This window comes from Myotis lucifugus, unplaced genomic scaffold (assembly GCF_000147115.1).
Source record: "Myotis lucifugus unplaced genomic scaffold, Myoluc2.0 scaffold_151, whole genome shotgun sequence".
Lineage (NCBI taxonomy): Eukaryota > Metazoa > Chordata > Mammalia > Chiroptera > Vespertilionidae > Myotis > Myotis lucifugus.
This window is the reverse complement of record NW_005871199.1, coordinates 2,539,150-2,552,978: the sequence shown is the minus strand read 5'-3', so window position 1 is coordinate 2,552,978 and position 13,829 is coordinate 2,539,150. Positions and strand designations below refer to the sequence as shown.

Here is a 13,829-nt window from a genome sequence, read left to right as displayed (position 1 = left end):
TTTTGACTATTTTGAGTCTTTGACTATAGTAAGGTAATGGAATCACACAAATGCATCCCACCACCTGGGCTAAGGTTCCTCACAGACTGCACACAGGTGGATAAAAAGAGAACCAGACACAGGCAGGGTTTGTCCAGAGAATTCCTTGGAGGACACTCATAACAAAGGCTCATATGCACCCTGGATGATGGTGTTCAGTGGTTAGAGTGATGGCCCATGCACCAAAGGGTGCCAGGTTTGATTCCTAGCCCCAGGTAGGGCACAGGTGGGAGGCAACCAAATGATGTGTCTCCTCATATCGATGTTTCTCTGAGGATTTTTGTTTTTTTAAGGCGCATATCCTCCGTGAGAGATAGAGGTTTCATGGTGATTTGTGATTGCAGTGCTCATGATAGTTCTATCCTAGAATTCGAAGATGAAAATAACTGAATAAAACCCAAAATAGAAGGTAGAAGGGGGAAGAGAAATCTTTACTCTTCACTAAGGAGCTGCTACATCAAGTTTGCTAACTGATCTCAAGAAAAGTGACAGTTCTAGGAAAAACCCTAGATCACAGAATTGAACCAGGCTAACAGTTGCCTTCCCATCACCTATCATTTCCACTTTCTTCTCTCCCCACCTCTGGGAGGGCAGCAAACAAGGAGTCAAATAGAATTCAATTCCATCATCATTTGGACCAATCTGCACATAAAGGAAGAGTCATCAAGATTTAGGCTCCAAATTACATTCCATTGAAGGACCCTACAGAGTCTCCTCAAAATTTACTTGCCTTTGTTGGACAAAGGAGGAGACCAAAATGCCAAAAGCCACTGAATCATTTAATAGTCTCCATAAACGTATTTTGAACCAAAGTTTCATATAGTCTGAAATGTAAGGGTGGGAGTCACTGACAACCAAGGATAAAATCCAGTTCCTTACAATAAAACAGCAGTGGGGTTTGCATATGATCTCCAGGGTTGAGAAAGCCCCGGCAGACATAATGGGCTAGAGTGACCGATTACCTTAATGCACTTCCAGGAGAAGCAGAGTCAAGTGTTTCGGTGTCATAATCATTAGTGACTTGAGCTGAGCAGGATGATTATATCTAAAAAAAAAAAACAGATTACACCAGCTCTTTTTCTCCAGGAGCATCAATATGTTAATGAGAAAAGAGCAAACTTCATTTAGATGTAACATCCCTAAGAAAGAAATTTGACAGATTTCAAATTCTCTTATAAGTAATTTAATGAAACATTTTTAAACTAACACCCAAAATTGTTTACTAAGAAGACAATCCTCAACTATAGGAAAATCATTATAAGACCCAAGAATATAAGTGCAATTTTTCCCCATTTGCATTTTAGAGAAGAAACTAAAATCAATTCCTTATACCCTTTCATTGTCCTAGAATTGTTTCAGACAGAGCTATATGCAGCTCCCTGTGGACTGTCATATCCCAGAGAGAAATTAACTAGTTCTCATTAGTTTATGTCAAAGTTTCTGTTTGACCCCAGCCTATAAGTTAGATTTTTTTATATAGTAAATGGCTTAGAAGTTACTACTTTGTAATAAAATCATAATTAATCAAGATTCTGAACATTAATTTTTGTTTTATTTCATTTTAACAATTTAAAAAAATTAGAGATTCTGCCAAACATTCTATCCTTTCATGTTAGGTGGGGCCAGTACCCTGTCAGGAGGCAAGGTCTGTGAACCTCATGCCAAATAGGTACGTGAGCAAATAGTGAGATAAACAAACCATTTGTGGAGACAGAGGTGGAGCTGGGCTTGGTTAGGAATGAATCAGGCCATCCCACAGAGTGGGTGTCTCCTTTCCAAGTAGGTCTTCAGGGCACAATTAGAACCCCTATAAAAGACCCAGCTACCAGCTGCCCAGTACACTTGCCAGTGGTGTCAGCGAGCACTCGACTTCTCCCTCTCGTGAAGTGGGTAAGTCCCATTCAATGGGATCATGTTCTTCTGTATGTTGCTTCATTTTCCAGTTGTTGTAGATGTTGGCAGGAGGGGGAGTATGGGGGGAGTCTATTGTGTCAGAAGACATCAGTATCTTACAGAGATGTCTAATTCCATGCCATCTTCTTATGGTTGGAGCCATTACTCAAATAGAGACATGGTCTCCTCCCAAGGCTCTGAACTCTCTAAGTATGTTTGCATGTCAGGGGTTGGAAGATAAGTTATGTGTGACTCTGATGGGGTTCATCTTTCTAAAAACTGCTATCTCCAAAGTTTACCAACTCTTGGTTCTCTTTTTATATTGGTTCTGCCCAATATGGGCCATCTTCATGTAATTGTGGTATCTGCAGTATTTCAAGTTGAGTAGTAACTAAAGAAGCCAGCTAGATGAACCACTATTCTCACCCAGTCAGTGAAACCTCCCATGTATTTTTTTTTTTTTAACATTGATCTGCTCTTGGCTAAGTTCCATTTTTTATAATGCCAAGATTCAAAGGGTTTATTTGGGTTTAACAAAACTAACAATAAAACCAATGTTATTCAAATTTGTCCAGGTTCAATTTGACCCATCGACCCTGGTAGCCAGTCAGGAAGTACCTCTCAGAAGCTTTCAATAATTGAATATCTGTGATATATCTTAGTTAAGGCAGATAAAATGTACTCTTTGTTTTCTGCATTGGTTTATCTGAATATTGCAATGCCACCTTTAACTATGGAGAAGTAGTGCTTAATCTTAAAACTGCTGACTTGTGAATTATATTCCTAGATCTCTTATGGGCTATAATGTTGGGGAATAATCCACATTCCCTTTTTAATGTTCTAGTTGCCACTAAATGTTTTGCTCCACACCTAGGTGTATGTGGCTTCTATTCACTTTAAGATACTTTCAGATCTTCCTTCACCTTTTGGCTTTCACCTACCCTCTTTGTTCAGTTTTAGAGGCAGATGCTATGAGTAGCAACATATCAAATTTAAATTTCTACATTATACTCTACACTGTCTGATCTGAAATATATTAAGAAGGAGAAAGAGAGAAGAGGAAAAGAGATGGATAATTCAGATTGTGTGAACAATCTGAGAGCTGACTACAGGATAGTCTGCAGATAATTCCCAGGCTTGAAGTTTCTCAGGATCTCTCTTCCCTTTTCTAAGAGCTGTACAATATTAAAAAATAAAATGCTTTGAAAGTCCAGGTTGAAAATAACTACTATTGTAAAGTCAAATTATTTAAGGATCTGCCCAAAACAGTGGGGCTAAAACCTCCCAAAGATCAGAAATAGAGTTTGATTCTGGATCCTATTTTATTGTTTTAGGTTTACTTGAACTGAAGAAAGGAAAAAAATGTCTGCACTTCTGAGAAGCATCTTCGATATCACTGAAGTTTTCAATCAATATGCCTCACATGATTGTGATGGGGCAGCACTATGCAAAAAAGACCTGAAGAACCTCCTTGAAAGGGAATTTGGAGCTATTCTTCGGGTAAGAAATATGAAAAGGACATTTCTTTATTCATTTGGGGTTATGAACTTCCTTCTCAAGAGCAACCAGAGCAAGGAATGGTGACTTTATATTCATTTTACACCATGATAGCTCTACACTACATTCCCATTCATTTTTGAGCCTGAAGATACTTAATTGTTATTGTAGTCTGAGTACTAAAGAAGTTACTAGCAATTATTTCATATACTCGATGGCAATGGCAATGTGGATGAACTGGTGGTCATGGGAGGTTATCACCAAAGATGTTAGATCAAACTAGACTTGGAAGGAATTTAAAATTACTTGCAAATTTCAGTAATTAAATTCATATTGTTCACTAGTAAAATGGTGTTACCATAAATGTTTTGTTCTCTTTTCAAACATAGACTAAAAGTCAAATCAAAGGAACTAGCTATTTCAGACAGAAATGGCTGTTTCACATCTTCATAAAGTCCCATTTATTTCTCTCAGTTGAGAATAAGTTCATTCTTATTCACCCAGCTAAAGAGAACTTGTGTTCTTTTAATCAGCATTAAATTACAAGATGCAAACACTTCCAACAAATGTATGCTATAAAATGAGGTATTCACATTTTTACATGAAGACAACAAAACTTCACCATACACCCTGGGGTTTTCCTAATTGCTCTTATGTCTTTTGAGTGTCTGCATGTCGTAAAATGCATATTGAGTGAGAACGTTTACTAGCTGTAAATGGTACATTAAAAAAAAAAACTTTTGTTTTCATCTTTTTTTTCATAGCGACCACATGATCCTGAAACGGTAGATTTGATCCTGGAACTTCTGGATCGCGACTGTAACGGGCTGGTAGATTTCAACGAGTACCTCCTGTTCATTTTCAAAGTGGCTCAAGCTTGTTACTACGCTCTGGCCGAGGCGTCCGGGCTGGAGGAGGAAGCCCCGTGCGAGGGAAAGGGGGCCCCGTTACTCGATCGCAGGCAAGAAGACCGAAGGAGGTTTGATCCCCGGGACAGAGAGTTGGAAGAAGAACGCTGGCAGAAGAGGCAGGAACTAGAGAGGGAGCTCGCTGAGGAAGAGGAGCAGAGGGAGAAGCTAGAGAGGCGAGAGCAGCGGCTGCAAAGGCGAGAGCAGGAAGTGCGCCGCCAGGAGGAAGAGGAGCTGCAGGAGCGCAAGGGGCGAGAAAGGCGGGAGCAGCGAGAGCTGGAGCGCGAGCGCCAGCGCCTGGAGGAGAAACTGCGGGAGCTCCAGGAAGAGGAGCAGCTACCCCGGCGGGAACGGCAGGAGCTGAGGGAGCTCCTGGAGGAGGAGAAGGAAGAGGTGGAAGAGCAGCTGCAGAGGCTTAGGCGCGGGCGCCAGGAGCCCTTGGAGCAGGAGCTGAGGCGCGAGCAGGAACCGCGCTTGGAACAGAAGCTGAGGCGGGAGCAGGAAGAGAGGCGCGAGCAGGAGCTCAGGCGGGAGCAGGAGAGGCGCGAGCAGGAGCTGAGGCGGGAGCAGGAGCTGAGGCTCGAGCAGGAAGAGAGGCGGGAGCAGGAGCTGAGGCTCGAGCAGGAAGAGAGGCTCGAGCAGGAACCGCGCTTGGAAAAGAAGCTGCGGCGGGAGCAAGAAGAGAGGCGAGAGCAGGAGCTCAGGCGGGAGCAGGAGCTGAGGCTCGAGCAAGAAGAGAGGCGAGAGCAGGAGCTCAGGCGAGAGCAACTGCTGAGGCGAGAGCAGGAACCGCGCTTGGAACAGAAGCTGAGGCGGGAGCAGGAAGAGAGGCGAGAGCAGGAGCTCAGGCGCGAGCAGGAGCCGCTCTTGGAGCAGCTGAGGCGCGAGCAGGAGCTGAGGCGAGAGCAGGAAGAGAGGCGGGAGCAGGAGCTGAGGCGAGAGCAGGAACCGCGCCTGGAAAAGAAGCTGCGGCGGGAGCAGGAAGAGAGGCGAGAGCAGGAGCTCAGGCGGGAGCAGGAACCGCGCTTGGAACAGAAGCTGAGGCGGGAGCAGGAAGAGAGGCGAGAGCAGGAGCTCAGGCGCGAGCAGGAACCGCGCTTGGAACAGAAGCTGAGGCGGGAGCAGGAAGAGAGGCGAGAGCAGCTGCTGAGGCGCGAGCAGGAACCGCGCTTGGAAAAGCTGCGGCGGGAGCAGGAAGAGAGGCGAGAGCAGGAGCTCAGGCGCGAGCAGGAACCGCGTTTGGAACAGAAGCTGAGGCGGGAGCAAGAAGAGAGGCGAGAGCAGCTGCTGAGGCGCGAGCAGGAGCTCAGGCGCGAGCAGGAACCGCGCTTGGAAAAGCTGCGGCGGGAGCAAGAAGAGAGGCGAGAGCAGCTGCTGAGGCGCGAGCGGGAACCGCGTTTGGAACAGAGGCTCAGGCGCGAGCAGGAGCCGCTCTTTGAGCAGCTGAGGCGCGAGCAGGAGGAGCGGCGAGAGCAGCAGCTGAGGCGGGAGCAGGAGTTGGCTGAGGAGGAGGCACTGCAAGAAGAGGCCCGTGAGCTGGGCGAGAGCCGTGCCCTGCGGTGGCAGCGGCAGCTGGAAAGCGAGGCCGAAGCCCGACAGAGCAAGGTCTACTCGAGGCCCCGCAGGCCCCGCAGGCAGGGGCCACTGAGGCGCCGCCAAGAGCAGGAGGAAGAGGAGGAGAGGCGGCTGCAGGAGCGCGAGCAGCGGCTGCGGGAGCGGGAGGAGGACTCCCAGCTCCTCCGACAGCAACGTGAGAGGCGGCTGCGCCAGGAGGAGGAGGATCCCCGCCTACAGGGATTCGAGAGGAAGCGGGAGCGGCAATTCCTCGAGCAGGAGGAGGAGCGGCGCCAGGAGGAGCTGCTCCGCGACCAAAAATGGAGGTGGCAACTAGAAGAGGAAAGCCAGAGGCGCCGCCACGCACTGTACTCCAAACCTGCTCTACGTGAGCAGCTGCAGCGCGAGGAGGAGCAGCTGCAGCGGGAGAAAGAGCAGCTGCTGAAGGAGGAAAGAGAGGAGAAAAGACGCCTTCAGGAAGAAGAGAGAAAGTTCCGTGAGGAGGAACAGCTCCTCCAGGAACGGGAAGAACAGCAGCTGCGCCGCCAGGAGCGCGACAGAAAACTCCGCGAGGAGGAACAGCAGCTGCGCCGCCAAGAGCTCGAGCAAGAGCTTCGCCAGGAGGAACAGCAGCTGAGCCGCCAGGAACGCGACAGAAAGCTCCGCGAGGAGGAACAGCAGCTGCGCCGCCAGGAACTCGAGCAAGAGCTTCGCCAGGAGGAACAGCAGCTGCGCCGCCAGGAGCGCGACAGAAAACTCCGTGAGGAGGAACAGCAGCTGCGCCGCCAGGAACTCGAGCAAGAGCTTCGCCAGGAGGAACAGCAGCTGCGCCGCCAGGCGCGCGACAGAAAACTCCGTGAGGAGGAACAGCTCCTCCAGGAACCGGAAGAACAGCAGCTGCGCCGCCAAGAGCTCGAGCAAGAGCTTCGCCAGGAGGAACAGCAGCTGCGCCGCCAGGAGCGCGACAGAAAGCTCCGAGCGGAGGAACAGCTCCTCAAGGAACGGGAAGAACAGCAGCTGCGCCGCCAGGAGCGCGAGAGAAAGCTCCGAGCGGAGGAACAGCTCCTCAAGGAACAGGAAGAACAGCAGCTGCGCCGCCGGGAGCGCGACAGAAAACTCCGTGAGGAGGAACAGCAGCTGCGCCGCCAGGAGCTCGAGCAAGAGCTTCGCCAAGAGGAACAGCAGCTGCGCCGCCAGGAGCGCGACAGAAAGCTCCGAGCGGAGGAACAGCTCCTCAAGCAACGGGAAGAACAGCAGCTGCGCCGCCGGGAACTCGAACAAGAGCTTCGCCAAGAGCGCGACAGAAAGCTCCGCGAGGAGGAACAGCAGCTGCGCCGCCGGGAAGGCCAGGAACAGCTTCGCCGGGAACGCGACAGAAAGTTCCTTGAAGATCAACAGCTCCTCCGGGAACAGGAAGAACAGCTACTACGTCGCCAAGAAGAGCAGCAGCTGCGGGAGGAGCAAGAACTGAGGCGCCGGCAGGAGCGGGAGAGGAAATTCCGGGAAGAAGAGCAGCTCCGCCAGCTGGAAGAGGCGCAGAGGCGCGGCCGAGGCTGGGAGGAAAAAGATAAGGGCCGGCAGCAGATTCTGGAGTCTGGCAAGCGTCCGTTTGCCGGTGTCCCGGTGCGCTCCAGCCCTCTCTATGAGTACATCCAAGAGCAGAGGTCCCAATACCGTCCTTAAGAAATGCCGCCATATCCCGACACTTGCCAAAGCTTCAGCAAAGGAAAATGGGAAACACTGGGTACCAGATGACTCAAATGTTTTTGGTTGTGGGAAAACTCTGTTATGTTAGAATGTCTTTTTTTCCAAAATCTTAAACTATACTCATTTCATGTACTTTGTACTTCTACCTTTTCGTCTTCCTCAAGTAAGTCTTTACTGCAGGATGTCTTTGCTCTTTGGTGCAGATGTGGTGTGCATTTTTAAAAACAAGTCATTTAATTTGTTTAAGGAGTTTTGTTTGGGGAACATGTTAATTTACTGCTTTCAGAAGTAACAAGAATAATCAGATGTGAGAGTCAAAAGAATCGGGTCTGTTTTTTAAATGGTTGACCTATCTTGTGGAGAATTTAGATATTTTTTAGTGTTCAAGTTGGTATTTCTTCTTGGGCCTAAATTACATTTATATTTACCTCCAAATAACCTTTCATCTTTTGGGCATAATTAGCATAGATTGTGAAAGGGAACTGGATTTTTACTGTAGGGAAACTGACTTCTACAGAAACTGACTTCTATGTGAAAGTAGTCCATAATTGGAAGAAATCTCTATTAACATTTAGCTTTAAAACTTAGAATTTGATTTTTTTTTTACACTTGACTCCATAAACACTTAAAAATCTCATAAAGCAAAAGTAAGGTGTTTCTCAAAAACTCCAGAACTCAAATTTTAAAACTGTTTTTGCTGTAATCTATAGTCCTCAGTTCTCTTCCCCCAATCTTTGATAAATTTCAGAATATTACTACCTTTATTAATTTTACCTGAGAGGAAACCTGCTTAGGATCCAGTAGACATCTATCTTCCTCTAGGGCCAATAAGAGATCACAGAGAGCATTTTGGGGGAGGGGAAGGGAAAAATTTGTAAACAGAGGGGCAAGTTCCTACAGGCCCTTAAGAAGACCCATCAGCCCACAATCCTTTGAAGCCTATTGATACTACCTTGGAGACATTCTTGTTGAAATAATTGGACTGTATTAAAAATTAATAATAAATGTTTAGCAAACAATTATTTTTGTCTGTTTTAATTATGCATCAAATCATAGCTCAGTATCTAGTGGTCTAGGAACTGAAAAAAACTGCCATTCACTTAAGGGTATTTGGTTATAATTATGTCTAAATTTAAAAAGAAGAAAGAGGAAAAAAAATCTTTGTTTTCCCCAACCATTTTTCCCTGTTAGGGTGAACCCTATATTATCTGCCCCCTCCCTCCTGCCCCCAAAGCTAGGATTCTCTGCCCAAGTGTTTTTATTCTTGACCTCACAGCTTTCTGTGCTTGTTTTTTGTTTTGTTTGTTTGTTTGTTTTTTGCAGTGATTCACTGTTCATGGCAAATAATGGTGCTCCCAATATTTGTTAATATTTCATTTCAAGAATACAGCAACTTCTTTGTCTTTGATGTCTAATGAGCTGATAGTAGGAAATGGCCTGAAAGTTTAGCTCAGCATTATAGAAATTGTAGATGAGCTGTTGGTTTAAGCAACACAGTCTATTAAGTGACAGTCAGAATGTGTTTAATAGTAATGCCAAAAATATCAAATTATTATCTAATGATCCTGTGCCATCTGCTGGAGTCTATATTTAGTATTCAAGCCTTGGTACGAGGAATAAGTCCAAAGAAGGCCCTGATCCAGGATAGTATTTCAAATTGTGAGGGTCATGGATGACAAGGCATCCTAAGTTATAGATACTCATCATGTTTGTCAGTTGTAGAGACAAGAAAGCTCTGCTTCTGAGTATCATTCTGATGGAGTAAGATGGCATTTTCTGCAAGGAGCACCAGCCTCTCCCTCACTTGAACACAAATAGCAGATGCCCACCAAAGACAGAACCTGGAAATCCCCTGACACACTACCATGGAACATCACCTATTTCAAATGATTTCTAACTACAAAACTATTCTTCCCCTAAGATCAGTGTATGTTTTTCTTTACTTAAGGATCTTCCTGGAAACCATGGAAGAGCCTCCCTGGCTTTCTCAAAGGTCCATTCAATAGGCATTTATTTCAGAGCCCCAGGATACTCCTGAAATATACACTCATCATCTAAGCTACAGTTCAACAATAATAACTATGGTAAAAACAATCAAAGCCCTTCCGATTTTACAAGATGAGGAAAGAGCCATTTTCAAAGAAGAAAGTATTGTTTCGTCAGTTATAATAACCTCATTAAAAAAAAAAAAATGGGCCAGCCAGCCCATGCCCTGTGGCTCTTCTTTTAGCAATGTGGCAGGCTAACCCTCCTGTTTCACCTAGTTAATATACATACATGGGCAGAAGCTTGAGGCTGTTGGGCAATTGACTGTTTAAATATAAACTGGGAGCTCTATTAACATTACCTTGGCTGCTGCTAAAGAATGGGGTTGAGGGTTTAAAATGCTCTGTGATGGCAAAACTGATCTCTATGTGTTATGGGCTGAATTATGTCCCCCCCCCCAAAAAAAGTTTATATATTGAAGTTTTAACCCCCAGTACTTTAGAATATATGAGATGCAGTATTTAAATAAATATTTTATTTAAATGAGATCATTAGGTGGGCCCTAACCCAGAATGAATGGAAATTTGGACACACATGATAGAGGGAAGATGATATGAAGACACAGGAAGAAGATGGCCATCTACAAGCCAAGGACAGAGGCCTGGAACAGATCCTTCCCTCATAACCTTCAGAATAAAAAAAAAACAACCTTACCAACCCCTTGATCTTAGACTTATGGCCTCCAGAATTGTGAGAAAATAAATTTCTATTGGCTAAGCAACCCATTCTGTGGCTGTTATGATAGCCCTAGCAAACTAATACATCATGTAAGGGGAAGTTCTTTTGCTAGGGAAATCTATCTGTATTATAATGACCTTTATCCTCTGACATTGTGCAGGCCTGTCCTGGTTGCTCAAAGACCCTCTTTTCCCGTTTTTTGTTTGTTTTTTTATTAAATCTGTCATAGTTTCTATGGTGCAGTGGGAATAATACTACAAGTAATAAGAAGCCTGGGGATTATTTATTCATTCATTTAATAAATATTTATTGAGCTCCTGCTGTGTGTCAGACATTCTAGGCAATATGCATACAGTGGTGAAGTAGACATTCTGGCCTATTCCTTCACTTTACTATCTGTGTGTCCTTGTGCAAGCCATTTAAGCTTTCTGGGCCTCCATTGTTTCATATTTCCAACTGTGAGTCTAGAATAGCTATCACCAAGGTTATTCCCAGGACTGAAAAATAATTACTTTAATTCTAACGTTCAGCTTGTCCAACTGAAACTCTCAAAGCAACTCAAAATAATCCCTCAGCCCAACTCTACAGAAAACAGGGGGGAAAGTTAACTACTAAAGGTGATCATCAGAGCCTAGTTCCAATTCCAAAGATCTTTCTTTTCTAGCCAATCAGACCTGAACTTCTCTCAATTTGTCTCCCAAATTCCTCTCCAAAGTGCCTATCATCCCAGGTTTATTCATTGAAGGATAAGAACCCTACTTACTCCATTTTCTGTGACCCTAGTACAGCCGTGGGCAAACTATGGCCAGCCCGCAGGCCGGATCCGGCCCATTTGAAATGAATAAAACTAAAAAAAAAAAAAAAAAGACTGTACCCTTTTATGTAATGATGTTTACTTTGAATTTATATTAGTTCACACAAACACTCCATCCACGCTTTTGTTCCGGCCCTCCGGTCCAGTTTAAGAACCCATTGTGGCCCTCGAGTCAAAAAGTTTGCCCACCCCTGCCCTAGTACTTTCAAAGACCATTGCCCAGATCTGTGAACCTCACATATGCATTTAATTACTCTCATTTCTTTTCTGAAGAGAAAGCAAGTCCTGGAACTTAGTTCCCTCGAACTGAAAGTCTGTGGCCATTAGTTAAGTATGAACCCATCTCTACATTAATTACACATTGCTAATATTTTCATTCAGTCATAGTAATTATGTTTGTTTAGCAAGTATACTAGACTGTAATCTTCTGAAGATTATAATCTATGTAATATGTAATAAGCACATGTTTCCCTTGTTAATAAAAGCTGACAGTCACATGCAATAACCTGAAACAAATCCCATCGTCAACACCCGCAGCAGGCCTTCGCGATGCTTTGTTTTAATTAAACCATCGGATTCCCCGGGTCCGCACCGGTTCTAAGAACCGCAGCCCCCAGGCATCCCGGCCGGGGAGACCGGCGCGCACGCGGGGAGGCGAGGAGGGGGCCCAACACCACCACCCCGGGAGCGACCCGTGCCCGCCGGGCTCCCAGGGGGTGGCTGTGTCGCCCGCCGCACCTGGGGGGATCCACGGAAGGGCCCTGCTCGTGTCCAGAGTCGCTGCCACAGCAGCTGCCCCCATGTCCGGCCAGTGGGCCCGCAGGCACCAAGGGGGACCTCCCCCTAGCGCCGCTGGGACCCCACTGCCAAGGCCTCGCCCGCCCTGCCAGGACACCACCCCGCCTCACCCCCCCACCCCCTGCCAGGGAAGGGAAGAAAGTAACGTGGGGGTGGAAGAGCTGGAGGGGAAGGGCCTCCTCCAGCCACAGCAGCCACACTTCTCGCCCCAGCGGGATTGACCCAGCCTTTAGAGCCAATCCTTATCCCAAAGTTATGGATCGGGCTTGCCGACTTCCCTACCTACATTGTTATGAGGAATATGTCTGTACTGGTTAATAATGCGGATACCTGTTAATTCGGAATGTGCCTCTACCAGTTAATAGTGCGGAATTTTTCCAATAGATGGAGTTACATATATGTTGATATATATGCGATTTGATATGTATGCTATTTTGTTGTATTGACAACAAGCTTCAAAGCTTCACATGTCAAATTTTCTGAAGGTGTTAACATCATAGATATTTTTACTCCTAAAAATGTCGAATTTCGTGCCAAAAAAAGAGCATTTGTGGGAAGTTTTAATTCATTACTTTATTTTGAAGAAAAGTGCTGCTGAAAGTTATCATGTACTTCGGGAAGCTTATGGTGAACATGCTCCATCTTAAGATACTTGTGAACGCTGGTTTAAACACTTTAAAAGCGATGATTTTGATGTGAAAGACAAAGAACATCCAGGTCAACTGAAAAAGTTTGAAGACCAACAATTACAAGCATTATTGGATGAAGATGGGTGGCAAACTCAAAAACAACTTGCAGAAAGATTAAAAGTTGCTCAGCAAACAATTTCCGATCGTTTACAAGCAATGGGAAAGATTTTAAAGGAAGGAAAATGGGTGCTACATCAACTGAACAAATGGAAAACCAAAAAAGTCATCAGTAAAATGTTGCTTCAACGGCATGAAAGAAAGTTTTTTTTGCATCCAATTGTGACTGTCGATGAAAAGTGGATTTATTTTGAGATTCCCAAATGCACAAAATCATGGGTTGATCCAGGTCAACCATCAACATCGACTACAAGGCCAAATCACTTTGGAAAGAAGACAATGCTCTGCATTTGGTGGGATCAGGAAGGTGTGGTGCATTATGAGCTTCTAAAACCATTAATACTGTTCGCTACCGACAACAAATAATCAATTTGAACCATGCTTTGATCGTAAAATGACCAGAATGGGCCATGATGACGCACCATCACACACTTCAAAACCAGTTAAAGACACATTAAAAGATCTTGCCTGGGAAGTATTCACCAGACCTTGCTCCTTCAGATTACCACTTAATTCAATCGATGGCACACGCACTTTCTGGGCAGCACTTCAAAACTTACGAAGATAAAAAATTGGGTCTCTGAATGGTTTGCCTCAAAACAAGAAAAGTTCTATTGGGATGGTATCCACAAATTACCTGAAAGATGGAGGAAATGGGTAGCTAGCAATAGACATTACTTTGAATAAAGCACTTCTGATGTTTCTCTTGAAATTATCATGTTTTCTTTGATTACAAAATTCGCATTAGTAACCGGTACACCTAGTACAAGGGCCTCAGGTGAGCATAAATACACTGAATATGTTTATTATACAAGGGGCCTCAATATATGAATATACAACTTCTTTAAGTCTTTCTTTTCTTTTTTTAAAATATATTTTTATTGATTTCAGAGAGGGATAGAGAGATAGAAATATCAATGATGAGAGAGAATCATTGATCACCTGCCTCCTGCACTCACCACACTGGAGTTGGAGCCCGCAACCCGGGCATGTGCCTTGACAGGGAACCGAACGCTGACCTCCTGGTTCATACATCAACACTCAACCACTGAGTCTTTCTTTTCAAGTCAGCCTTGAACATACTTAGTT

General features: G+C 45.2%; 1 protein-coding gene across 1 annotated transcript; it reads left to right on the top strand.

The window, feature by feature from the left end:
- Positions 1 to 3,294: 3,294 nt before the first annotated feature.
- Positions 3,295 to 8,620, top strand: TCHH (trichohyalin). Its single transcript, XM_023759315.1, has 3 exons — positions 3,295 to 3,432; positions 4,194 to 6,656; positions 6,753 to 8,620. The coding sequence occupies exons 1-3, from the start codon at positions 3,295 to 3,297 to the stop codon at positions 7,572 to 7,574; spliced, it is 3,423 nt and encodes a 1,140-aa protein (XP_023615083.1). The 3' UTR covers positions 7,575 to 8,620.
- The last annotated feature ends 5,209 nt before the right edge of the window (positions 8,621 to 13,829 follow it).